General features: G+C 48.3%; 1 protein-coding gene across 3 annotated transcripts in view; it reads right to left on the reverse strand.

Annotated features, from left to right (window-relative positions):
- Positions 1-27829, reverse strand: part of ZFAND2B (zinc finger AN1-type containing 2B) — a 127003-nt gene that overhangs the window by 57082 nt on the left and 42092 nt on the right. For all 3 annotated transcript variants that reach the window (XM_086954360.1, XM_086954362.1, XM_086954361.1), the window contains 3 exons: positions 9653-9725; positions 1357-1430; positions 1031-1106 (listed from right to left, as the gene is read on the reverse strand). In XM_086954360.1, the coding sequence (XP_086810486.1) occupies positions 1031-1106; positions 1357-1430; positions 9653-9725 (223 nt within the window). The remainder of the gene's footprint in view (positions 1-1030; positions 1107-1356; positions 1431-9652; positions 9726-27829) is intronic.

The following is a 27829-nucleotide window of genomic DNA, read 5'->3' on the forward strand; positions in this document are numbered from 1 at the left end:
GTGCAACCAGGAAGGATAACACAGACTTGTGAAGGGAAGTTTCAAACCTGCACTTTGGACAAACTAGTTGTACAAGGTGTCAACACCGGATGCAGGCGCATCACTCATGGCTTATGCAATCCTGGCTGTTTACCAGAAGCACAAAGATGAGAGCAGATCACAGACACCATACGCTCTTGGACTCAACGTACATAATTATAGATTTATTTGGACTAAGCTCCATGGCAGCTAAAAGAGAAGTGAATGAAAGTCTGTAATTTTGACTACTCATGTTATGATATAGTAATTCTTTTGCATGTACATGCCCGTTCAAGATAGAAGCATTTAATGAGAACCCCTGTGTAAAGGCAGGGTAAACGGTTTTGTTATAAGTGCCACAGAGTGGGTTTCTATCCAAAGAGAAAGTTGCTGGGTTAAGTTAAAGGCATATTCACTACCAAGACTGTGGGAGTAATGTCAAGGTTTTTGAGGCGGAGATAGCAATATTTCTATGTATATTTCAGTATAAGACTCCAGAAGGATAAATTATCCTAAGTGCTACCTGGAATATGGTTGAGCCTATCCTGGTTTTTAGAGAGCAGGATGAGACCAGATTATGAAGCATGACAAAAATAGGGTGTGTGAGGGTACTGTAAACACAAACTAAAGTCCTGACTGTAGACAGAGCCTTACTTTACAGAAATATAAAACACTCCGCTGATGAGGGTCTATACATGTAGGTCACTGTAGGTGACACTTGTTTTGAAGTGAGGTGGTGTCCTATAGCTCCTCCCCTCCCGTCCAGGTTTCTGAACTTTGTTCTAGAAATTCCCGGACATGCATTTTGGTGAGAGTAAACTCCACCTGCAAGCAACGTTGTACACGTACTAACCTCCTGGTACGCATGGCAATCTTTTGCCCAACCAATACTAGTTTCACTGATTTCGGACATGCACAGTACTCCCACAGCAATAGAAAGACACACATACAGTACTTGACTGACACTGGCCTTTCACAATACACTCATCCGCTTCGCACACAGTGTGCTCACCTGCTGCTGTCTCCGATATTCTTCTGCACTGGCAGACAAAGCCCGAGCAAGAGCCAGATCCTCTTCTTCCTGTGAACTGAAATCATGTGACCGGTCATCACTCACTGGGACAAGAGAACAACTTGTAACAATGAATGAGTGCGCAGGTGGGAAGGGATGCAGTTAAAGGGGACACGGAGAGCCTGCTGGTGGCAAGTCTTTCTTGGAGCAGTGAAGACCACAAGAATAAGAAACGTTCACACACATACATGGGGAGGAGTTGCTACCCTTAGGTTTCATAGCCATTTCTTGCACAGTGGAGAAATAGAAACAAAACAAAGAGTTACCTGGGTACGGGGGTGGAGGTCGCAGACTCAGCAAGGGACATTTCCAGGGCTCTTTGTAAGGCCTCCTCTTCACTCTAATGCAAAAAAAAAGAAAAAACGTTAACCAGATAAATAAACTCAAAACGATAATATCATGTCACTAACCTACAAAAGTTTGCATTCAGGTTACACCACGATGTTACATGCTCAGAAAAAGAGCGCACCTTAACAATCTACATTGGGTTTACAGTTTGCTGTTACCTCAGTCTCACAAACATAGGTTCCCCTTGAAGGCGTGAGCTCTAATCCAATGACGGCTCAGTCCACCAAGTCTCAAGGAAAACCTGAATTCAGTCTACATTGGAAAGCTTGAACAGTCCGGACCCACAAGCTCTTATCAAAGGCCTAGATTTACTCTGCATTGGAGTGTTGGCTCAGCCCAGACTCCCAGGACCTCCTGAAACACAAGCAATCTGTCTATGCCAAGCTCTACTTAGTTTAAATGACAGCAGCATCTCCTTAACTGCTTGCACCCTTAGCGCAGTGGGGCACCACCACTACTTGAAATGTGAAAAAAGTACAGAGTGTGGGTACTTGATCAAAGAGTGCTCCCTTCTTTCAGTAAATCCAACGCAATCTCACACACATACACCCAGATAACTTTTCCCTACACATCTACACACAACACTCTTACAAATCTACGAGAATATTGTGGTGGTGCAGTACTACTAGCTGCGGTGGAGGTGCTAATAGTGGTGATGGTTAAGGTGACCAGGTTGGTGGCAGTGGTGGTGATGATGATAGTGGAGGTAGTGGTTATGTTGGTGAGAAGGGCGAGGTTGGAGTTTGTGACAGCGACGGTGTTGGTGGTAGTAGCAAGCACTACATCGTCAAGGTCTCAAAAGGTTATGCACAGACACTACCTTCTGGGGACCATTTACATACAGTGGCTAGTACTGGGCGTTCAGTACCGGAAAAAACGAGCCACCACGAGGGATAGATTGGCAGACCAGTAGCCAAAACAAAGTTCTAGGGTACCAATGAGGGAGAATTAGAGCAAAACATAAGTTCTCCAGTATTAGGGGTGTCTTTCATAGATTCACATGCCTCAGTCGTCGGAGTGGGAGTCTCATGGTACATAAAAAAGCAATATTATGCCAGAAATATATAGTAAATACCAAAAAAAAAAAAAAAAAAAAACAGGAAGTAAAGTAGCCAAAGCTACAGCAGAAAAAACGTCCACACCTTTGACTATCCTAGTCATTTTGTATAGTCCAAACTACAGCCAATTAGGCGCCAGCACCCACCAGAAGGTTCTCCCAGAGGCTCAGGCTCTCAGATTTTCTACCGCACGTCGTGTAAAGGAGTCTCCCTGAGCTCTGCTCAGTTTTTCTTCAATTTCTTCATTTGTCTTAAAAAAAATGTCTTCATATCTCACAGTTTTGCAATGTCTTATTACACGAAGTCCATCTGCAGACCCTGCGTCGCTTGTGGAAGGCTGAAACCTTTTCCCGTGAACCCTCATGAAGAGTATATGGACCAGCACTCTGCCCGTCTCTGACATGGTAGGAGAAGAAGGGGATGTCTTGTGCTTAAGCTATACGCCCTTCTGATGTGGGAGGATTTTTTTATTTGTACTGCACCTTAATGGTTTGAAATTATGTTTCTCCTCTACTTCACCAGTTGAAGTAACATCGAAATTAAGGGGTCTCTGGCCTTCTTTGAGTCTGCCTCCCACATCTACGCCCACGAGATTTACTCTCAGGCGTCTAGACTCACTCTGCGCACTTTCCTGACTGAAAATGTGCCAGCTTGTCGACGATACGGTCGATGTATTCTTTGACGACAATCTTTGCCGTCACTGGTGCTCTGCGTCAACAATACTCCTCAGCTGATGTTTCAAGGATTTTACAGAAAAATAGAAGGAGTGCATCATCAACAATAGACCGTGTAGTGCACATTGCATCTCCAAGTTTTTAGACAGCCCATAGAGGCGGCAGTATTGCAGGGATAGGGTTGGCAGACGTCTCGGTTCTTCGCCCAGAGGTTCACACTAAGATAATGGTCGTACCGTTATAGATATTCCTTCTTGGCCAACATGTTGAGCACTCACTACCCGAGCCTTAGTTTTTTCTCCAGTACAGAGAGCAACCCTTTCGTGGTGTCAGAGGGCAGTTCTGCATCCTTTTTTCCAAGGAGTTCCACCCGGTATCATTTTTACAACTGCATTATTCGACTCTAAATCGTATGCAGGAGGTACTTGTTCAAGGAAACAACGACTTACCTTAGAACCCACCCTTATTCCACCGTCATCCCTCTTGGGATGGACTATCTTATTTCATTTGGTCAACGATAACAGTTGTCTGTTGGGCGTTCTAATAGTTATGTCGAAAGGGCACGCTCTAGAATTTGGCAAATTCCCTTTTGCTACACCTTCAAGGGGACCGCTTCCTCCTCATCTGCACGAGTCGTTTGCACAATTGTCTATATTGATACACACAGGGACCGTCGGAGTGGTTCTGAATCTACAACAGAGTTAGAGTTTACTCTCAGTTCCTCATCAACAAGCAAGTCAAGAAGTAGCGCCAGATTTTACATCTTTGCGCAAACTATTCAAATGTTGTACCTCAAGAAGTTTTTAAAGTACTACTGCCAAAACGACTTGATAATTGCACTCTACCTCCAGGGTGTCGATGTTCATGTTCCAATTTTTCAAAAGCACAGGAAGTAGCTACGTTTTTCAATAGGTTAAAGCATTTTCAATTAAAGGCCTACCTTTTGGACTTTGGTCCGCTCCACGTGTTTTTATCTAGATCCTGGCACCAGTGGCAGCCTTTCTACGTCTGCAAAGCATACAGATTCATCATTACTGAGACAACTATATAATCAGGGCTCGTTCTTCTTAACAAGCAATCCAGCACACCCAGACTTGGCAGTCACTGTTTTAAAGCCGGGTTTTTTCAACACATGACAACTCTCAACTAGTCCTAGCTCGGATATTAACACTCTGAGCAGCAATCAATACAAACCCAGTAAGGGTGTTTGTCTCACATCTACGTACATTACGTTCCGTTTTCAGTAGATCCTCAAAGTCATTCCTGACCGCATCCTGGTGGGTTCCTACTACAGATTACACATGAGAAAGATGCTAGAGGAATTAGACAAGCGGTGGTTGCAAGTCTCCATTTCATTCGAAGATCTCATTACTAATCAATCCTCGAATGCGAGAGGTTTTCTTATTTGGTGAATCCAAGAAAGAGTGTGTTTTCCTTCAGGAGGTGTCAAATTACACAATCAACACATACGCATCCCTCGAGAGTTGGGGAGTGCATCTTAAAGGGCTGAAGGTCAGCTGGACATGGAGCCCGCAAGAAAGGGCCTGGCACATCAATCTGTTGAGCGAAGTGCCATCTTCCTTGCCCTCAAATCTTTTAGCGCAATACTTCAAGGAGCCACTGTATTGGTTGCGCACAGACAATACAAATGCACTATGTCAACAAACCGAGAGGGACAAGATCAGTTCTGTTGCCTCAGAAAGCCCTGGATTTTGGGCAGGGGCAATTCGACACATACTCAACCGTCTGACGGTTCATGTCCCGGGGTTCAGGGACATTCTAACAGTCGCTCTCAGCAGGACGACAATTTCCACTCTCGAGTGGAAGCTTATTCAACGGACGGTGGATTCAATGTTTCGGCAGTGGGGTCATCCAGATTTGGACCTCTTTTTTGCGACCAAGAAGAACAGCAAATGCCGGTTCTTTGCAAGTTGGCATCCCCACAAAGACTTTCAGGGGAATGAGTTTTTTTTTCGATCAAATGGTCTCAATTATCTGCTTACGCTTTTCCACCGATACCGTTGGTTCCTAAAGTTCTGCGGAAGATGGGGAAGGAGCAGTGTCGGCTGATTCTCATGACCCCCAGATGGTTGCGCCACTACTGGTTCACCAAGCTTCTTTTTTACGGTCAGAGTGCGAACCAATTCTGTTGCGTCCAATTCCGGACCTACTCTTCATCCAGGGCGGTCAGGTTTACCACCCGGATCCGACTTCTCCAAGGTTAGCAGCCTGGCGCCTGAGTACCTTGAGTTCGCCGATCTAGACAATCCTGCGGATTGCAAAGAAGTATAAGCCAAGGCAAGAACACAGTCTCAAATGGAAATGTTTTTTTTTGTATCTGGTGTCGCTCGGCAGGACTTCATCCTTTTTTCTGTTAAAACAGAGCAAATCTTTCCAGTTTTTCGTACAGCTGGCAAGTTAGGGATGGTCTCATGCAATCCTAAGGGTTTTCTGGCAGCAGTTTCCAGATACCGACAAGATGGGACCACTTCTCTTTACTCTTCAAGAACTATACAACAATTCTTAAAGGAATTTTCAGAATGTTCCCTCCGGTAGGTCGTACGCCACCATCGTGACATCTCAATGTGGTATTAGCACAACTCATGTGCCCTCCTATTGGACCTATCCACGGAACTGATCTGTAATTCCTTACGTGGAAGGTGTCACTTTTATGGGCTTTGACTTCCTCTAGAAGAGTCAGTTCTATCCAGGTTCGCACGGGTCATCAGCCTTTTCTTACAGTTCTCAAATGAATCAGTGGTGCTTCGCACTAATCCAAGATTCATACCTAAAGTGCCTCCGGACTTCCTCCGGTACGAGCCTGTAAATTTAAAGACATTCTTTCCTCCACCAAAATCCAGAAAGGACATTGCTTACACTAGATATTGGGAGATGTTTAAAGTTCTATTTGCAAAGGAGAGTTCCGTTACGCAGTTCCAATTAACTGTTTATCACCTATGGTGCAATTCGTATGGTCAGGCAGTATCTAAGCAAACAATTGCAATATGGATCTCTGCTGCGATCGCTTTTTGTCATGCACAATCAGGAGGACCTTTGCAAGCAGCCCCTAGAGTGCACTCTACGAGGGCAGGGTCTTCCTCAACTGCTTTGTTCGCTGGAGTCCCTCTCCAGGACATCGGCAGTGCGGCAACCTGAGCTAGCAGGCATACTTTCACCAAACACTACTGTTTGGATGCAGCCAGCGAGACAGATGCTTCAGTGGGTCAAGCAGTTCTACGTAATCTTTTCGACTAAGGTGAGCCTCTGTTTCCCACCTCCTTTTGCTGCTGTCAGACGCTTATTATGCTATTTCATTGTGCACACGCTTCAATAATTGCATTTTATCATGCTTTGGGATATATATATATATATATATTTATATATATATATATATATATAGATATATATATATATATATATATATATATCGTGATTATGTGCATCATAGGTTTACAAGCTTGGCTACTAATAGTGTCTGCCTAGCAAGGATATGTACTGCTATCTACTCTGATTCAGGCACGTGAATCTATGAAGGACACCCCTAATACTGGAGAAGTGTTAGCAGTTCAACTTGTCATCAAAGCGGTATTCAGAGGTGGGACGTCAAAATGGTACCCACTCTGCTGGAGTGTGGCTAATGCTTCAGTAACTTATTAGCTGTGAGCGGTAGAGGTGGCAGTCTATTAATAATTCAGGGGTGTAGGAAACAGGCTCTATATATACACTACACCCAAATAAGGTACAGTGTGTATAGAGAGTCCAGGTGACTCCAGAGGTAGTCAGAGGTTAGATAGAACCTGAATCTCTATTTGTGGTAGCTTGGTCGAGCAGTAAGGCAGTATCAGAGGGCAGTGTTAAGCATTTGATGTACACACTCAGTCAGACAATGAATTCACACACTCACAAACTGAATTCTAGGCCAATTGTTTTTGTATAAAAAATATACTGTTTATTTTCAGAACCAAGCAAGCCTAGCACAGGTAAGTATAAAATACTTTACAGTAATACGTTGCTGAATATAGAACAGTTTGAAAATGCAATAGAACTTGTACTTGATTTACAGGGGAGGCAGCAGGTTGTAACACTTAGCACATACAGTACATTGGAATAAATAGGATTTTTCAGTAAATTACAGGTAAGTTACTTTGTGCATTACTTTTCTTACTCAGTGCTGGATACCTGGATTCAGCACTGGGACATTTCCTGTAGACAGGTAAGTAAATACTATTGGTTATTTGTGCGATTTTTAAAGAATATTGTTAGATTTCAAAACTCCACACTTTTTGGAAAGAATATTGTCAGTGTTATCCTATGGAGGAAAAACAGGTTATCGGGTCACGGTAAGTAATAGACTGTGGGAGCTAAGGTTCTGGGTTAGAGTCAGGGGTCCCCCAGGGTCAGCGATACACTGTTGTTGCACCCTCAGCAGCACTGGGGCGGCCGGGTGCAGGGTGCTGTTACGTCGGGCGCCCGGCTGTTTTCTACGGAGAACCTCCGGTTTGCAAAAGGACTGCAGGCAGGGAGACGAAGGACTTCTGGGTGTGACCACCACTTGGAGAGGCAAGTTGAGAAGTTAAGGGTTGGTTAGACGAGGATGTGTGCTATGTCGACTCTTTACTTGCACCAAAACATGCAGCCTGCAAGGGCAGTGTGTGCGTAAAGGTTTAGGGCGGCCTCTAAGGGTGGCACAATAAGTACTGCAGCCCTTAGAGGTCTTCCCTGGTCACAGTGCCTTGGGTACTTGTGGTACCATTTACATGGGGCTGCGGCCAGAGATGCCAATTGGGTTCGTTTTGGGGGAAGCAAACATGCCCTGGGAAGCTGATTGGCAAGTACCCAGGGCACACCAAGAAAATGTGCATCAGTAGGTAAGTGTGGGGGGGGGGGGGGATGGAGCTTACTGCAACAGAAACCCATTTTCCTTAAAGGGGCATAAGACTTTTTGCATGCAAACCCTTTGCCTAGACTCGATAAAGGCCAGTCTAGACCTAATAACTGGGGTCAGATGCTTTCACCATTTCTGGGAGATGAATCAATACCACACGGCTGTATACATTGACAGAATAGAAAGCAAAATGATGATTTCTTGTGGGAAGGCTAGTTAAGCAAATCTTGAACATAATCGCTTGCAGCCACCTAATACTACATACCCTTCCTGAAACCTGTAACAACTTATCTTGAGAGGGAGTGGAGGATGGTAGTAGATATGCTCCCTCAGCTTGGAGAATAACTGGAAAGTTTTCTGCGATTTTCCTAATTCCCAAGAGGGACAGAATTTGGCTTTCGCCAAAGCAAACTCCCACATGAGAACTGTTCTGAATGCAGCTTCATGGTATACAGGGCATCCAAGGAGTTACAGATCCTGAACTAAAGGCCAGACTGGGTGAGGGCAGTAGAAACACAATAGAAAGTACACATCTGGGCATAACACCAAAAGACAAAACCAAAGCCATACTGAGAACGACTGCAAAAAATTGGGATGCCCAGGAAAAATAGCGCAGAAATGCAAAGCTTTAATAAACTGTGCCGAAGATTTATTCAAAAGTGCTAGCCAATGTTTATAGAATTTTTGGAAATTTGTCAACTGACTAGACCACCAGCTTATATGCTACTTCTAGAATGCGCATTGTACAAGACTTTGCAGTGGTAATATTCACATTGCATATTCATTGAATATTATATAAACATACAGATTTAAGATCAGAGTTAAGACATTCTGAAACATATATGATCAGCAATCATCCATGGCCTGAACAGATGGGTCTGTACTCTTTACAGCGCACTAATCTAGCTCTTCAGTCAGAGCTCCATATTCGGTTTACACTGGTCTAGCCCTTATGTATGAGCTCCATTGCACTCTGTTTACACTTGCTTAGCCCTTCAGTCCGAGCCGCACTGCACTCTATTTCCACTAATCTAACCCAGAGTCCCATTTCCCTAAGTCCGAGGCCCTGCCTCCTGTCTGTACTCTAGTATCATTATATAGTGAGCATGGCATTGTGGGATTGCCATGATGGTATCCTTTGAATTCCCAGCAGCCTGCTCACTTTATGCCTCCCTGTTCGGCTGCATTTCCCTACCTTGTAGACCAGGTGGATGGTGTCCCTGAAAAGGCTGCCTTCCACCTGCATGAGCCAGCTACCATCCTGATCCTGCCGCTAGTATCTTGCCATGCTATCTATGTGGGTCCTGCACTCATCCATCACAAGAAGAGATCAGTTCAAGTCGATGGGCAAGCTTCCAATAACAATTATACAAATAAATCATTGACACTGCTCCCTCGCCCGAAAACCTCCAAGCAAAAGGCTGTCTTGTAGATCTTAAACCTAATTAACCACAGTTGTGATGTCGTGGAGTTTCAATATCACCCATACCTTGGAATCTGTAAGAGACATACCAAAGTCAACTTAGATCCTTGCAGAGTTCGAGGGACTCCTGTATCTCAAATTCTTATTTCTTGCAGAGATAAAACAGACTCTTACCAATCCATTCTGAAGCTCGTCAGCAATAGGAACAGCAATGGGAGGAGGAGGGGATGGACGAGGTTCACTCGGCCTGCAAGCACAAAGTGGAGAAGAGCATAAGGCCAGAGCGGAGAATTAATATTTCTAGCAGAAGGGTCTCTACAACATGGGTGTGCCGGTGGAAACCAAGATATAAGCATACAGAAATGATACTTGCAGGAACTCTTATATCCTCAATACACAAGCTTTCCAAAGGAAGTGTTAACTGTAATCCTTCATGGGATTCTTCACTGAAGTCATGAGCAAGTTACTTACCTTCGGTAACACCTTACCTGCTGGAGACCATCTAGCCGCAGATTTCTTACCTTAGAATTATCCCCAGGTGTCAGTAACCCCAGCAGACACCCATGCGTGCCGGTAGGTGGAGTCGTTTGGTTCCGTGTGGCATCGTCCGCACTGGAAGCAACGTGTGCAGTACCGATGCAGGCACCACCCTAGCACGCGGATGTCACTTTCTTTTAGCGACTTTCCCAGCCAGGAATGCAGAGCCATGAAGAACACAGACCACTGGTGTGTAAAACTAGGGCCCTGAAACAGGAAAACTCGGTCCCTAGAGCGGGGAGGATTGGTAGGACAGGAAGGAATCTGCAGCTATATCCAGTCTCTACCAGATAAAGCATAACTTAAGTTAACTAACTTGTTCATATAATAGAAACTTTGAGCTGCAGATTAATTTCTATAGAAAAGATACCCAAGCAATATCTCCAAAGATGGGTCGGCTCAACAATTTCTCACCAAAAAGTCCTGCAAGATCAAAGGGACAAAGTGTCTGCCCCCAAAGACCTGTCTAGGCAGTAGTAATTGGTAAACATGTGCAGAGATGATCATAATGCCGCCTGGCAGACGTCCAGGAAGGGACTTTGGCTACTAATGCCGTAGTCGCACCCTTTGAGCTGGGGGAATGAGGATGCAAACCCTCTAAGTGTTGCTCCTTGGCCAATGTGTAGCAGATTTTAATGCATAGCCCGAACCATCTAGAGAAAAATGGTCTGTTTCTGCACGGCCTTTCCTTTTGTGGCCCCAACATAATCCACAAAGAGTCAAGTGTCCACCAGGAATGGTCCTGTGTAGAATGCTGCTCTTTTTATGTCCAGCTGGTGGAGTCTCTCCTCTTCCTTAGAGAGATGAGACGGATTACGAAAGGTAAACAATGTCATTGACTGGTCTACATGGAACGGACTAGCTTTGGCAAGAAAGATGCTAGAGTCCGAAGGAACAGTTGGTCAGAGAAAAGAAGAGTTGGATGGAGGCTGAGGCGACAGTGCCTACAACTCACGGACCCTCTAGCAGATGTAATTGCCACCAGAAAGGCAGTCTTGATGGGGAGGAGCCTTAGAGGACAAGAGTGAAGCAGCTTAAAGGGAGTGCACATTGGGAAAATAAGAACCAAGTTAAGGTTCCATTGAGACATAATAAAGGAGACTGGGGAAAATGTGCTTGTTAGACCAGTCTGCATCTGGGGATACTCTAACCAACATTATTTATTTTTGTCCCCCTTAGCCTCCCAGAGTTTCTGTTTTTATTTTTATATGTCCACCAGGATTTTTCAGTGCTGTCAGGGGGCTAGGTGTTCCTTGATTATGACGCCATTTTTCCCCTCATAACCTGTGAGGCCTAGTTATGCTCCTTGAGAATCTAGGGACACTCGGGCATCTAAAATGGTGTCCACCAACTGCCATAACGGACATTCCAGGAGAACAGGCCCATAGGCTAACATGAGGAACTTTCCAGAAGCATCCAGTGACTTCTGCAGGACTCAGGCCACCCTATAAAAGGCCAGTGACCAGTAGCCATTTTGTAGTAGTCTCAGGAGTGACCAGTGAGGAGGGAGGCGACTTGTGGAGGAGGATTGCGCACCAGAGGTGACCAGATCGACCTGTGGGCCGGCTGTCGCGTGTTGGGAAGTGCCCCCTTTCAGGCTGACCGAACCCCACTGTCACACCAGCCATAAAGTGTGACCAGAGACTTTGTGACTACTTTGAAGAGCCTGGGTCGTGTTGTAAGAAGACCTCCCTAATCTACAACCCAGATCGACCGGTGAGAGCGTCCTGCGTCCCCACCTTGAAGGTTGTGGGAAGAACAGTTGAACATTAAAAAGAGGACTGTGCCACCCCGCTGGGGAACGACAGACACATTCCATCACCCTCGTGACTGACCCTCCTTTCGTGAAGTAAGGCGGTGACGCCGGCGGAGTCTCCTACCTGTGGGAGCGCCGACAGCACGTGTGTGGAGAGCCCAGCTGATCGCCTGCGAGGCGTGTGTGGAGAGCCCAGCTGATCGCCTGCGAGGCGTGTGTGGAGAGCCCAGCTGATCGCCTGCGAGGCGTGTGTGGAGAGCCCAGCTGATCGCCTGCGAAGCGGAGAAGGACGCCGTCGCGTCAGAAGAGGTGCGCCGAGCCGGAACCGGCAAGAAGGACCCAGCGCGTCTGAGGAGGCGTGCGCAAGGCGGAGTCAGGCGGCAGGAAGGGCCGGCCGCGTCACCGGAGGTGCGCCGCGGTGGAGCCCCAGGCAGAAGGAACATCGAAGGAGGCAGAAGCGCCGCAACGGACGCCTCGGTGGAGCGCCTCGGACCGGGGTAGGCTTCCCTGACTCCTCACGCCCACACCGACTGCTGAAAGGCACCACCGCCACCGCGTGACGAAGGCAACGCCAGCTAGCTCGCCTTCAACCAAAAGTAAGCCGGGAAGTGGGGAAGCGGGAGGCGGCTGTGCCGGCACTCGGTAACCCCAGTGACTGGGAATAACGAACGCGGCTCCAAAGTGCTGAGGCCTTTCAAATAGACCGAGGGAATTTGACTCCTGCCCTCTAATTACAGACACAAACCGCTAGGTTCAAGTACTTGTAGTAGTGGTTAAGAAGGGGGCCAGAGAAATTCAGTAAGGATTAGAGCTCCCTGTCAGGTTCTCTACAGGCAAATAATCACCTGGAGTTAGGTTCACTACCAGAGCGGTATAGCCATTAAGTAAGCAAAGAGGAAGCCTTATTAACTCATCTTGTCTCCTGTTTAGCTTTGTAGTTGGCTGTGGGCTCTGAGAACAGAAGGGTAATGTAATGTACATGCCAGGACTGTAATGTAACTTTTGTAACCTGTATAGTGAATATTCCTTACTGTGACATCTGATTGAAGAAGTAATTTCGTGGGATTGATAATCATTTATTCCAAGGGAAATGTACCTATGATTTCGCATTGCTAGAGTGGGAAATGTACTAAAGTCTTTGTAACTTATGTGAGTCTTTGCTGAGCTAATTGTAAACCCATTTTGCATAAGAAACAGAATCACATTATTTTTATAAAAGGTACTGGTATTTTTCTAAATTGGTGTTGTGTCTTATTTTAGTGGTCAATCATTGAGTTACTTTGAGTGGGTTCTGTAAGCACTTAACCAACGCCTGAGAGTTTAGCTGTGTCCACTACTGTGCCAGGCTACCCTATGTAGTCTAGGATACCCTAGGTCTAACAGTGCTGTAGACCTTTAATGCCTCAACCGCGGCGGCAATTCCGCCGCGGTGCGGGCGTTTTAATGGGTGGCGGGTATGAGACGGCCAACGATCGTGCGCAGCACCAGGGAGGGAGTGCTTCCGTCGGCCGAAGGGAACACGGAAGGGGTTATAGGAAAGTGTTTACAATAGGGGACTTGGAGAGAGTGCTGATCAGGTAGCCACAAAGGTAGAGATGGCAAATAAATACCCTTTCAAAGTGCCCAATGAAGAGCCCTGCTGTGCTACGGTAAGGATAGCCAAAAGAACCTGGAAGGGAGAGAAGATAAAGATTCAATCTGTTTCGCAGCACACCATGCCACAAATGTTTTTCAACGGCCAGCATACACTGTCTTGGTGGAGGGACATCAAGCTGCCAACATTGTAGGCTTGGGGTGGAAGGTCAAAAGCAGTCAACTGTCGCCACTCAATAACCAGGCATGAAGGTGGAGCATTGAGCGGTTCTGGTGGAGTAACCTCTCCAGCTGCTATGACAGAAATCCTCCCGAAGGGGCTACTTGATCCGGAGCCTTAAGTCCATGCTCAACAGCTCAGGATGCCAAACTCTCAAAGCCCAGGCCGGAGCCATAAGAATGAATAGGACCCGGTGGTTACTGATCTTCTTGAGAGCTCCGGGCAGGAGTGGTATGGGTGGAAAGGCGTGCAGGAAGCCTGAGCTCCACTCGAGACGAAAAGCGTTCGAGGAAGAGGCACTTTGGAAACTTCAGTGTGCAAAACTGCTGACATTGTGCATTCTCTGTGGTGGCAAACTGCTGAAAGAGTCCTTACATCACCTCTGGATGGAGAAGTCACTTGTGATCTGCTTAGCATCTTCGGATGAGTTTGTCTGCCCTGACTTTAAGAGAGCCTGCCACGTGTTGAACCACCAGGTAAATACCATGATGCTCAAGGCATGTCCAGAGGCGCAGGGCCTCTTGATAAACAGTCATATGACCCCACCCACCCAATTTGTTGCAGTATCAAATGGTGGTGGTGTTTTCCGTCAACACCTGAACTAGCCTTCCCTTAATGAGAGGGTAAAAAGGCTTTCAATGTCAGCCTGATTGTTTAGAGCGCCAACAGGATGTGGAGTCCGGATTACACCAGAGACGGAGGCCTCTGTTCGCCACATCTCACAGATAGATGCGTCCCTCCTGAGATGGGATGGCTATCACTACTGTCAGATCAATTTGGAGAAAGGAGAAGGCTCTGCCGCGGACCCAATGGTGGTTTGTTAACCGCCACTATAGATGTTTTGCTGTGGACTATGTCAGAGAGGTTCCCCTGATTCTGGAACTAAAGGCTGCACTGCAGAGCCCGTATATGTCAGCGGGCAAGTCACAAGCAGGAGGCCATGAGGGCCAGCAAACAGGCCCGGACTGGCCATAGTGGGGACCTGGTGTTTCCCCGGTAGGCCGCTAGGGTGGGAGGCTGTTTTGGGCCCCTGGGGGGCCGTTTTTGTAACTGGGGGTCGGTAATGTCAGCCCCCGGTAACAAAATCGGCCGAAACCGGCCTTCGCAAACTGCTCAGCTGCACTCCCCCTGGCCCCAGGGGGGCCAGCTGAGCAGTTTGCCAGGGCCGGTTTCTGTTCTCAGTCCGGCCCTGCCAGCAGCCTTTGAGTCACACTCACTGAAACCCAGAATAGAGGCTGAAACATAGGTGGTAGAGCTTGAAAATGCTGGACTTTTTGTTCAGAATAAGACCGAAACTGCATTGTGTCTAGAACAACTCCAAAGAAAGGAAGCATCTGAAAAGGGGTCTGGTGTGACTTTGGCATGTTTATAGTGAACCTCCGGGCGTGCAGGAGGTCTGCCGTAGTCTGGAGGTGGGAGACGACTGTATAGGACAAGCCCACCTTCAACAGCCAGTCGTACAACTAGGGTAAGAGTGGCACCTCTAATCCCCACAGATGAGCTGAATCTACCGCCATCAACTTCGTAATCACCCAAGGCATAGTGATCTGAAGGTGCTCGTGACCAACCTTGAACCGCAGGTAACATCTGTGGAAAGGCAGGATGGGAATGTGAAGTATGCGTCCTGCAAGTTTCCCGGGTTTAGGGCAGACCGGACTCTAGTGCACGGAAGCATTATGAATTTCTTCTTTTTCAGGAAGAAATTGAGAGGGTGCAGGTCTAGGACAGGACAGAGATTTAAGTGATTCCTGGGAACCAGAAAGTAGCAGTAATAGCAACCATACCCTACTTCTGCTGCTGGCACCCCCTCTATGGCTCCGTTGGCCAAGAGAGCGGCCACTGCCTGGCTGAGTAAGGGAAGTTGACCCCTGGCAGCCTGTCGCAAGTTGGTAGCATGGGTGGACGGGTGGTCACAGGGGGAGGGAGTAGCCTTTTGGGGCAATCTTGATAAGCCAGCAGGTACAGGTTTTCAGCATAGAGTGGTAAAGGTAATGGCGTACCCTGCCTCCCACTGGGTGCCCATGATGGTCGGAGGGCAACTGGAGAGTCTTGAAGGCTGCAGCAGCTGGGGGAGTAGTGGACTGTCCTACCTTTCAGCTACCTGAACCACACGGTCTGTGGCCACTGTGTCATTGGCCTCGCAGGGGCTGCGAAACTTGCATGCCATGGGCGTATGGGCAGGAAGAGACATGGCTGGCAGCCCCTTCCGTGGCCACGAAAGGAGCGAAAAGCAGACTGGGGTTGTTGAGGGGCCATGTACCTGGCCGTAGCTCTGTTATCCTTCAAGCGATTCAACACGGAGTCCGCCTCGTCTACGAGTCCGTCGTTTTCCAGCCCACAACGAGTTGTGAACTTTCCTGCATCTCTCGAGTCCAAAATAGCTTGTGAGAGTATGGCCCTGGATACCTCCAGGACCATAAGAAGAATCTGCGCAACCAAATCCCTGAGTGAATGGTAGAAATGGCCTAAAAGCCATGCTGTTTGTTTTTTTTTTTTTTAGACAGCAGTGCAGGCTGGTGGAAGAAAACATCTTGTCAAAGATATCCAGCCTTTTGGATTCCCTTTTGGTGGCGTTTTGGGAATTACAAGGATTTACTCAGTGGAGGCTTGGACCACCCCTCCCTCTTGGGGTGGGGTGGTGTGTGAGGAAATTGGGGTCCCCTGGGTTGGGGAGTTGGCAGTGTAGCCATGGTAGGACAAGCAACCAAGGCAGTATCTGGAGAGGTGTCCAGTCCACTGGCATCCGTCAAATCTTAACATCATGCGTACTCAGTAGTATCTAGGGATTGGTATTCTTCAGGGTCCAGTTGACCCAAAGGAAGAGGGCATAGGTCCCAGCCTAGATGGCATGATTCCAGTCAGCGTCAGGCAACACCCATCCAGCTCCGTGTCGGAGTCAGGAGCGTTGACAGAACGGCCAATGCTGGGGAAGGTCAAGGTGGCTCGACCAGCACAGATCCGGTCCATCTGTGGACCTGAGGGCCCAAATGGCACAGAGGGTGAAGCTGCCGTAAGACCAGCAAGTGGGCACCTGCAGGGTCCAAAGGGGCTCCAGCGGGGAAGAGCCAGACAAATATGAGGTGCATGGCCTCATACAATTCTCGAAATTGGGCAGGGTCGCTCCAGCTCCCAGAAAAAACAGGGAGGGATGGAGACGGCCCGGGCTCAACTGCAGAGCCAGGCCGAGTGGCGACGCTCCCTTATCTTGTCAGATGACTTAGATTAACAGAGCTAAATCAAAGACCTGTTTGACTACTTGCTCCTTTTTACCTTGTGGGACTTACTAGAATGGGATGACTTTGGCGGCAACAAAGATCGATGGCTTGACGTTCAATCCAGGGTCCATCCTCCTACCTCCCCCCGAAACTTGTTCTGGCATTTCCATTGCTTATGTGTGTATTCTTGTGTCCTACTCTAGCGATGAGTGCTCTTTAACTTTCGAGGTTGTGGTGATTAGTACGTTCTGTCATTTACCATATATCTATGTGTCACAACTATGCTGTGGGTTGTTGCGTGTTCGGGGTGCCAGCGCTTGGTTCCAAATCTATACTTTAGGGTTTCTAGCTGGATAGCCCACTCCACGGAGAGGGATATGTTTTCGCAATCCCCTGGCCTCCTCCCGCTGTATCGCAGCACTCTCTGCCCCACTCCAGCGGAGCATTTCACTGTGCCAGCTGTATCCAGTAGGCGGTTTTGTTAACTTCCATTGCATAGTTATGGACCGTTTGGCAAGGATTAGGGCGAGGCCCACAAATCTGGGTTGTACCTTCTGTTTGGTCGAATGTTTACGTAGGCCTAGGAGACATTTCTCTACTGTGTTTCCTACATGTATGTGTGTGACTGGCGATATATGAAGCCTGATGAGCTTCCAGAAACTTTGTAAGCGAGGGCATGCCCATTTCATGTGAACTAAGTCAGCCTTGCTCAAGTGGCATCTGGGGCAATGATGCGGTGTATGTGGAACATCTGTTGAAGATGTGAGATAGGCTCTATAGAGCCTAACATACTTTGTATGAATTTAAACTTTGCATTTCGAGTCACTTTTTTGGGGGGTATTCCAGAATTCCAGCCCATTCCTTGATTGAGAGCTCCCGTCCAATATCTTTCACCCATGTAGCTCGCAAGTCTGTTAGCTCTATTGCGGCGTGTGCCCCTATTGCCACATATAGCCATTTGATAAGGTGTTGTTCCCTCCCCATGTAGTATAGGGTCTTAACTAATTCGTGGGTTGGGGGTTTTTTGTCTCTGGGGGGCCCAATACTTCTTGACGTATTGCAATAGTGCGGCAAGTATCAGGTATAGATGATCTGTCACCCCAGTTTCCCACACAAAGTTCTCATGGTCTATTAAAATACCCATCAGTGGGATGTTTCCTGAATAGGGGCGGCAACAAGACATGTTTTATAATGCGTGTAGGGTACCTTGGTCCACATCACGCGCAGAGTATCCTCTCACTTGTAGATTGCATCCTGCTGTCCAGTAGGACAACCATTGTAGCTAACTCGCATAATATGCTCAGAGGTCGGGTACACCTAATCCCCCTCCGTTGGTCCCCAGCTGTAGTTTTTTTAGGCTTACTCTGCGCCTTCCGGCCTCCCATATGAGATCGGAGAGTATAGTGTCCATGGTTCTAAAAGTGGAGGAGGGTATTAGGATTAGTAAATTAGCGAAGTAATACAAGAGCTGTGGGAGAATCACCACTTTTGATATGGCTGCACAGCCCATTGCAGAGAGGTGTAATGTAGTTCAGAAGGCGACACTCGAGCGTATTGACCGGATGGCCCTGGTAAAGTTACCCTCTAGCATGTTCGTATGTGACCAGTATATATGTATGCAGAGTTATTTAAAGGTGTGCTGCGCCACCGGTAAGGAGCATGGCTCAAAGGCAATCTCCTCTGGATGAGTACCCTCTCGGAAGAAGAAGACGTTAGATTTTTTTCTGCGTTAATGGTGTGGCCAGATATTTGTTCAAACCTATTGAAGATGTTGGGGATGGGGTCCAGTATGCATTCCTTGCGAGAAATACGCAAGCGCGGGCACGTGCGCAGACCACCCTGAGACGGCAAGGAAGAGGAGGACGGCAGCCCGGGAATGCAGCAGTGAAGGTAAGGCTGTTTTCTTTAATCTTTAATGTAGTTTTAATTAATTCTTAATGGGTTTTAGGAGCAGAGTTCTACAGAGTTTGTCCCCAACTCCGTGGACCTCTGTGTAGTCCCGCTCCGCCAGCTCCGCCCAGGGTTAATCTTAATGAGTGGGTCCCAGGCAATGTTCCCTTTAATTATTTTCCTCTGTGTGCGGCAGAGTAAGGTCTCTGTGCGCTTCAGCCAAGGCTATGTGCGCCAAGAACCTGACCGCACGTGTAGACCAGGGCTTTGAGTGGGATGAAAATACTCTGGGATCTTTCAAAGGGGCGTAACCGATGCAATTAAGGGTGTGGCTTAAAAGCAATTAATGCAAATGCTACTTACCAGTATGCATCTGTTCTTGGCATGTAGGGCTGTTGACATTCATATCTGTGCATAGATCGCCGCCTAGTGTTGGGTCCGGATGATTGCACATTGTTGTCCTGGAAGAGTCTTCGAAGTATCACGAGATAGGTGGCTCCTCCCCTGGACTACAGTGCGCATGGGCATCGCCTCCATCCCCAGATTGTTTTTAGCCATTGGCAGAGATGGAGTGAAGTATGTGAGTGATGCCTATGCTGCGAGCAGATATATGAGTAGATATATATATGAATGAAGACTGCAGCTGCTACAGGCGCCGGAGAGGAGGGTGGGCGATATGAATGTCAGCAGCCCTACATGCCAAGAACAGATGCATACTGGTAAGTAGCATTTGCAGTTCGAGGCATGTGGGCTGCTGAATTCATATCTGTGCATAGAATACATAGCAGTCCTCCCATTATTAGCGGCCGCCCGTGCCAGCTGCAGCAGTCTGAAAAAGTGTCTTAAGAACAGCCTGACCAACAGCTGCCTGCTGTTTGGAATGCACGTCTACACAGTAATGTTTAGTGAAAGTATGTGTGGTAGACCATGTGGCTGCTCTACAAATATCTTCTAAGGGAATATTACCTAAGAAAGCCATAGAGGCCCCCAACTTTCTGGTGGAGTGGGCTCTTGGTGGAATTGTGAGAGTGCGCTTGGCCTTAGCGTAACAGATCTGAATGCATTTTACAATCCACCTAGCGATTCCAGCTTTGGAGATAGTGTTTCCCTTGTGGTGTGAGGCAAATGCAACGAAAAGTTGCTTGGTCTTACGAAAATCTTTGGTCCTGTCAATGTAGTACATTAAGGCTCTTTTAACATCAAGGGTGTGGAGCATCCGCTCCGCCAGCAACTCTGGGTTCTGAAAGAACACTGGCAACTCAATTGTTTGGTTCATATGGAATTGAGATACAACCTTGGGTAAAAATTTGGGGTTAGTGCGGAGCACCACCCTGTTAGCGTGTACTTGGAAGAAAGGTTCTTGGATGGTGAGCGCCTGCAATTCGCTAACCCTCTGTAGCGATGTAATTGCTACTAAGAAGGCCACCTTCCAAGTCAGAAACTGAAGCTCACAAGAGTGCAGTGGCTCAAAGGGAGGACCCATCAGCCTAGTAAGAACCACATTGAGGTTCCATTCCGGAGCTGGTGGTGTCCGTGGTGGAATGACCCTTTTGAGTCCTTCCAGAAAAGCCTTAATAGCAGGGACCTTAAAAAGTGATAAGTGTTGCCTATTCTGGAGGTATGCTGCCATTGCAGACAAGTGAATGCGTATGGAAGAATACGCCAAATTACATTGGTACAGGTGGAAAAGGTAACAAATGATGTTCTGAATGGAAGCATCTAGCGGGTCAATATCGTGGTTTACACAGTAAACGACAAACCGCTTCCATTTAGCCGCATAACAAGCTCTAGTAGTGGGCTTCCTTGCCTCCCGAATGATGTCCATGCAATCGGGGGGAAGATTGAGGTAGCCGAACTCTAGGACTTCAGGAGCCAGATCGCCAGGTTGAGCTGTTGCGGATCTGGGTGCTGAATGTCGCCATGGCTCTGCGTCAGAAGGCTGGGAGTGAGATGAAGCCTTTGATGCGGTACCACGGAGAGTTCCAGAAACATGGTGTACCATGGTTGGCGAGCCCACGCTGGAGCAACCAGGATGAGAGTCATCGAGTGCTGCCTGAGCTTGCGTGCCACCAGCGGTATCAGAGGTGCTGGGGGAAAAGCGTACGCAAATCTGCCTGACCAGTTCATCCACATCGCATTGCCCTGTGATTGCGGGTGTGGGAACCTGGCGGCGAAGCTTTGGCATTTTGCGTTCTCCTTTGTGGCGAACAGGTCTATCTCTGGAGGACCCCACCTTTGGAAGTACGGTTGGAGTACTGATGGATGTATCTCCCACTCGTGCATTTGATGGCTGTGCCTGCTGAGCAGGTCCGCCATCTGGTTGTCCTTGCCCGGGAGATGCTCTGCCATGAGGAAGATGTTCCTCTGAATGGCCCACTTCCACATGCTCTGAGCCAGATGAGACAGCTGTGGAGAGTGTGTGCCCCCCTGCTTCTGAATGTAGTACATGGCTGTCATGTTGTCTGTCCGGATCAACACGACCTTGTTGCACAGATGTACTTTGAACGCCTTCAAGGCCATGAAGATTGCCATCAGTTCCAACACATTGATGTGCATCTTCCTTTGCTGTAGTGCCCATAGGCCCTGCACTGTGTAGTGGAGTACATGCGCTCCCCATCCCTGGAGAGAAGCGTCCGTTGTCAGGATAATCTGTGGCACAGGCTCTTGGAATGGTCGGCCCTTGCAAAGGTTTTGTGGATTCCACCAATGCAGAGAGTTGTACGCCCGACCGCTCACCAACACTAGTTCTGTCAGTTGCCCATGAGCCTGAGTCCACTGACATGCTAGGCACTCCTGAAGCGGACGCATATGTAGTCTCGCGTGCGGGACAATGGAGATGCAGGAGGCCATCATGCCTATCAACTGCATGAACACCTTCGCTGGAAGCGAGTGTTGAGGTCTGAATCGTTGGATCAGCGTTTGGATACTGGCGATTCTCACTGAATTTGGCTGCGCAGTGGCTGCCGGAGTGCCTATCGTCGCGCCCAGATACTGCCGTACATGGGCGGGCTGGAGATGGGATTTTGGGTAGTTCAGAGAGAATCCCAGATCGTGCAGGAGATGAATGGTGCGCGACACGTGGTCGGCGCACTGCTGTTCTGTTTTTGCCTGAATGAGCCAGTCGTCCAGATAAGGATAGACGTGGACGTTTTGGCGTCGTAGATGCGCCGCCACAGTCGCCAGGCACTTTGTAAAGACTCTTGGCGCTGTGGTGACCCCGAACGGCAGAACCCTGAACTGGTAGTGCTGGTCTTGAATCGTGAATCTGAGATGCTTCCTGTGGGCAGGATGCAGGGGGATATGAAAGTATGCATCCTTCAGATCCAACGTAGCCAGGAAGTCCCCCTGCTGAAGCAGAGGGAGTACCTGCTGTAACGTGAGCATATGGAAGTGCTCCGAGAGAATATACCAGTTGAGGGGTCTGAGGTCCAGAATGGGCCTGAGGGATCCGTCCTTTTTGGGGATTAGAAAATACAGGGAGTAAACCCCTGGTCCCCTTTCTTGCAGTGGGACGAGCTCTATTGCCCCTTTTTGCAGCATGACTTGAACTTCCTGCTGCAACAAGTGCAAGTGCTCGCCGGACATAGGACGGCTTCTTGGAGGTATGTTTGGTGGAGTGGAAGTAAGTTCCAGACAGTAACCGTACTGGATAAGAGTCTTGACCCACCTGTCCGTGGTGATGGATTTCCACGCGGGCAGGAACTGCTGGGGTCTCCCCCCGACCGGTGTTGCGTGGTCGGGGGGCAGTGACAAGACGTCACTGCTTGTTGGCGGTGGTGGACCTGGAGCTGTTGTTTCCACGTCCCCTGCCTTTGATGTTGTTGCCTCTGTAGCCACCTCTACCCTTGTTGGTGTATGAGGTTTGGGTATTGCTCTTATAATACTGTGTGGATTGCGATGCCTGACCCCATGAGGTGCCTCTGGTATTGGAGCGGCGAAAGGAACCACCCCGAAACTGCTGAGACTGGAGGGCCCCCATAGACTTAGCAGTGTCTGTGTCTTTTTTCATTTTCTCAAGTGTCGCATCCACCTCGGGGCCGAACAGGTGGTCAGGATTAACTGTTTGGTTCAGGATGGTTGTCTGTATATCCGGTTTGAAACCTGATATCCTAAGCCATGCATGTCTTCTCAGCAACACACTAGTGTTGATTGCCCTGGAGGCTGTATCAGCCACATCCAGCGCACATTTGATGGAAGCGTTTGTGATCAGCTTTCCCTCCTGAATTAACGTTTCCCCTGCCTCCTTGTACTGGTCAGGCAAGTGCTGCAGCAGTGTTTCTAGGGTGTCGTAATGAGCCCTATCGTAGCGTGCAAGTAGGGCCTGCGTGTTTGAGATTCGCCAAATATTAGCCGCCTGCGCAGCAATCCGTTTCCCTGAGGCCTCAAATATTTTTGACTCTTTGTCTGGGGGAGGAGCGTCACCAGTGGTCTGTGAGTTCGCCCTCTTGCGTGCGTTGGATACAACCAAAGAGTCCAGTGGCAAGTGTCCCTTGATGTATGTTGGATCCGAGGGCGCTGCCTTTTATTTTTTGTCAATGCGAGGATTGATGACACGCGCCCGAGTGGGCTCCTTGAAGACCTCCGTCGCGTGCTTTAGCACTCCCTTGAGCATTGGCAATGTCTTGACTGACTTTTCAGCCACTGAGAAAGTGTCAAACAAAAAATCCACATCTACAGGATCTGAATGTAGCTCGACATCATGGTTAGCTGCAGCTCTCTCAATCAAAGCGTTGAAGGCTGCCGAGTCCTCCGTTGGTGAGGTCTTTGCCGCAAAGAGCTGCGGTTCCTGACCAGACTGCGGGTCCTCCGGGTCGCCCCCGGCAGACCAAGGTTCATGTTCCTCCTCCGGATCCGAGTAGGCCGGATAGGTGTACTCGACCTCCTCGTCGTCACCATCCCCTGCGTTGGAACGCGTTGGTGAATGTTCTAAGGCCTTTGGAGATGCAGGCTCTATAGGGGCCGAAGTACCCGCAGAGTCCTTCTTGTTTTTGAGAGGAATACGAAAATGTTCCAACACCGGCTCCGTGGTGATTTTCCTCTTGAGGAGAGACAGTTTCCCGGTATTGGCGTCGATGATGACCTCTCGACGCTCTTCCTCTGCAAGTGGCTGGAGCCGAGGCTTCGACACCACCAATGACGCTTTGGGCGTCGACACCTCCTTCGAGGGCACGCCTGCCCCATGCCTCGGAGCGAAAGCCTTCGGCGTCGACTTCGGTGGCAGGGTGAAGCGGATAGGTGTCTGCGCCTTTGTCGGCTTCGGTGTGTGCTTCGGCACCACATCCTCCGGTTCGGGAACCACAGCGTCCTTCCGAATCCGTTGCAGGGACTCCGCGACCTTTTTCGTTAAGGCTGGAGAGGGCTTGACCGGCTCGAGCGATTTCCCCGAGTCGGGAGTCGGGTCGGCGAGAGGCACCGTCTTCGGAGCCGACACATCACGTTCCTTGTCCCCGGCGGCCGGAGCCGGCGAAGCCAAAGCTTTGGCATCGCCTTGACGCTTCTTCGAAGCTTTCTTCGGGTCATCGACCTCGACCATCTTCGGCGCCGACGCGGCTGCGTCGGGCGACTTCGCCATAGACCCCGAGGCCCTCGGGTCGGCCATCTTGGCGCGGCTCTTCAAGTCGGCCATTTTGATTTTCTTCGAAAGCGATGCCTCCAGAGCCTTCTGTGCCACCAGTGCAGCTTTCACTTTCGGTTTCGAAACCGGAGGTGTGGATCCCGATGGCTTCACTTTCGTTTTCTTTAACGGGAGTGGCGCATCAGAAAAGTCCGTGGCCGGGCCCGGAGGCGGGGCTGCTGGACGAGTAACGAGGTCTTGGGTAAGGCCCGAAGGCGATCCCTCGACCTGGGCCGTATGAAGGGGGTCGACCCCTGAGTCAGTTTGGGGATGCTCTTCCTCCGAGCTATCCCCCACGGTGGCAATGGCCCCATCGTCGTCCCCTACCTCGTCGCCGGCTTCATCAAACTCCTCGTCTCCCGCGTCGTAGTCATCCCCCTCCGACGCAGGGCTAGAGTCCGAAACCTGTAGGGCATCGTCGTCTTCAACAAATGATTCGAAGATGTTGTCTGGCGGGGGCGCCGGGGGTGCCGATAACTGGGCCTGGAGTCTTGCGGCCCGATGTTCCATGGTCAGTAGTCTGGAGCGTCGAGTAGGCCCGTCCGCGCCGACAGCACGCGGAGGGGCAGCAAGAGTTCGGAGCTGAGAAACAGAGAAAACCCGAACGAAAACGATACCGACGCCAAGCCTAAAGACCTTTTGGTCTCAAGTTAGAAAAGTTAAACAACTATCGATTCCGACAGAGGGAACCGAAACACATCCGAACCCAATGGCGGAAAAAAAACAATCTGGGGATGGAGGCGATGCCCATGCGCACTGTAGTCCAGGGGAGGAGCCACCTATCTCGTGATACTTCGAAGACTCTTCCAGGACAACAATGTGCAATCATCCGGACCCAACACTAGGCGGCGATCTATGCACAGATATGAATTCAGCAGCCCACATGCCTCGAACGCTAAAAATATGTGCATTGCATAGTGTGCCACCCTAATGATATTTTGCTGCTTCTGTCATTGCATTCAGATATACAACACAAGTAACATTACACCTACAAGAAGTCAAGACGATTGGCTTTTTAAATGGTTGTTGCATACATCAAGTTAGATTATAATATTGAAAATGCTTCCACTCTGGTGGTTGGGGTTGTGGCTTAATACTCGAGCTGTCGATTTAGGAGATGGGTTTTTAGTCTCGGGCAGCCTAAAATCCTGTGATTCTGGGCAAATCAATTAATATCGCCATGCATACAAAAAAATATTTAATAATAAATCTTGTAAAGTGCTTCAATACTTTTGGGTTGAGTTCGCACTATATAAAAACTTGCTGTATTGCTTTTCTAAAGGCGGGGTAGAAACCATAACAGATGGAGAAAGAATGAGGAAAATAGAAGGGAAGAGAAAGTGAGGGCAGAAAGGAAGAACGAAATATAGGAATTATGAAAAAGAAGAAACTGCGACAAGTAGGAGAGGTCAATAAAAGGATGGATATAAAGGTGAAAGGTTTGAGAGATGGAAGAGTAAAGTTATATTTGCATGGGTGGGTGCACGTAAGAATGGATTGAAGTATGAATGTTGGACAGATGGATGGAAACCTGGATGGAAGGGTGAAAGGATGGGTGATTGATAAAAGGTGGGTAAAATGATGGATGGAATGGTAAAGGAAGGATGGATGGATTATATGAAAAGACAGACCGATGGGAGCATGAATAGACAGATGAAATGGACGCTGGATGAAAGGCTTAAAAGGGTGGAGAGATGAATAGATAGGAGGGATGAAAGGACCTCTTTTTTCCTCTGGCTTGCAGACTCACTAGCAAAAGCGGAGGTCCGGCTTTCCCTGCTTGTTGTGATCCACTCTAATCTATCCAAACAAACCGATACTGTTTGAGAGTGGCGCACTTGTCACTGGCCCCCTCAGGGTGTAATTGTAAGGAATATGCTACTTACCAGTATGCATCTGTTCTTGGCATGTAGGGCTGCTGACATTCATATCTGTGCATAGATCGCCGCCTAGTGTTGGGTCCGGATGATTGCACATTGTTGTCCTGGAAGAGTCTTCGAAGTATCACGAGATAGGTGGCTCCTTTCCTGGACTACAGTGCGCATGGGCATACTCTCTATCTTTAGATCGTTTTTCGCCATTGTGGCAGAGATGGAGTGTTGTACAGTAAGAGATGTCCATGCAAGAAAATGTGAGTTAAAATGGATGCTACAGCTGCGACAGGCACCGGGGAGGAGGGTGGGCGATATGAATGTCAGCAGCCCTACATGCCAAGAACAGATGCATACTGGTAAGTAGCATATTCCGTTCGAGGCATGTGGGCTGCTGAATTCATATCTGTGCATAGAATGTATAGCAGTCTCTCCCTTAGCGGTGGCTACCTATGCCAGCTGCAGCAGTCTGAAAAAGAGTTTTTAGAACAGCATGTCCTACAGCAGCTTGCGGTTTGGAATGTACATCAACACAATAGTGTTTTGTGAAAGTATGTATGGTTGTCCATGTGGCTGCTTTACATATTTCTTCTAGAGGAATGTTTCCTAGGAAAGCCATGGATGCCCCCATTTTGCGTGTAGAATGCGCTCTTGGGGGAACTGTTAAAGTGCGTTTAGCCTTAAGATAACATATTTGGATGCACTTAACTATCCATCTGGCTAGTCCAGATTTGGAAATGGGGTTTCCTTTGTGTTGTGGTGAAAAAGCAACAAACAACTGTTTTGTCTTCCTGAAATCTTTTGTCCTGTCTATGTAATATAGGAGAGCTCTCTTAACATCTAGTGTGTGTAGGGCCCTTTCAGGTACTGACTGTGGATTCCGGAAGAACACTGGCAGTTCTATTGTCTGATTGATGTGGAAGTGGGATACCACTTTGGGCATGAATTTAGGGTTTGTTCTAAGCACGACCCTATTTGCGTGAATTTGGAAGAATGGTTCTTGAATAGTAAGGGCTTGCAGCTCACTAACTCTAAGCGAAGTAATTGCTACGATAAAAGCCACCTTCCATGTTAAAAATTGTATTTCACACGAGTGTAAAGGTTCAAAAGGTGGTCCCATTAGTCTGGTTAAAACAACGTTTAGGTTCCAGACAGGTGACGTTGGGTGTCTCGGGAGGATCACTCGTTTGAGCCCCTCCATAAATGCTTTAATTGTAGGCACTTTGAATAGCGAAAGGTGTTGCCTGTTCTGAAGGTAAGCTGCTATGGCAGCTAAGTGGATCCTAATGGCTGTATAGGCTAGATTGCAGCAATGTAGGTGCAAAAGATAGCATATGATATTTTGAGTTGATGCGTCTAGTGGGTTTATGTCTTTGTTGTTACAGTAAATGACAAAACGTTTCCACTTTGCCGCATAGCATGCTCTTGTGGTAGGTCTTCTTGCCTCTTTGATAATGTTCATGCAGTCAGAAGGTAAGTTTAGGTAGCCAAACTCTGACTTCAGGAGCCAGATTGCAAGGTTCAGCTGCTGGGGATCTGGGTGCTGAATGTCTCCACGGCTCTGCGTTAAGAGACTGGGTGTTAGTTTTAGTCTTTGAGGAGGCACCACGGAAAGTTCTAGGAACGCGGTGTACCACGGTTGCCTCGCCCATGTT

The sequence above is a fragment of the Lissotriton vulgaris genome, chromosome 2_1, assembly GCF_964263255.1.
Source record: "Lissotriton vulgaris chromosome 2_1, aLisVul1.2, whole genome shotgun sequence".
Taxonomy (NCBI): Eukaryota; Metazoa; Chordata; class Amphibia; order Caudata; family Salamandridae; genus Lissotriton; species Lissotriton vulgaris.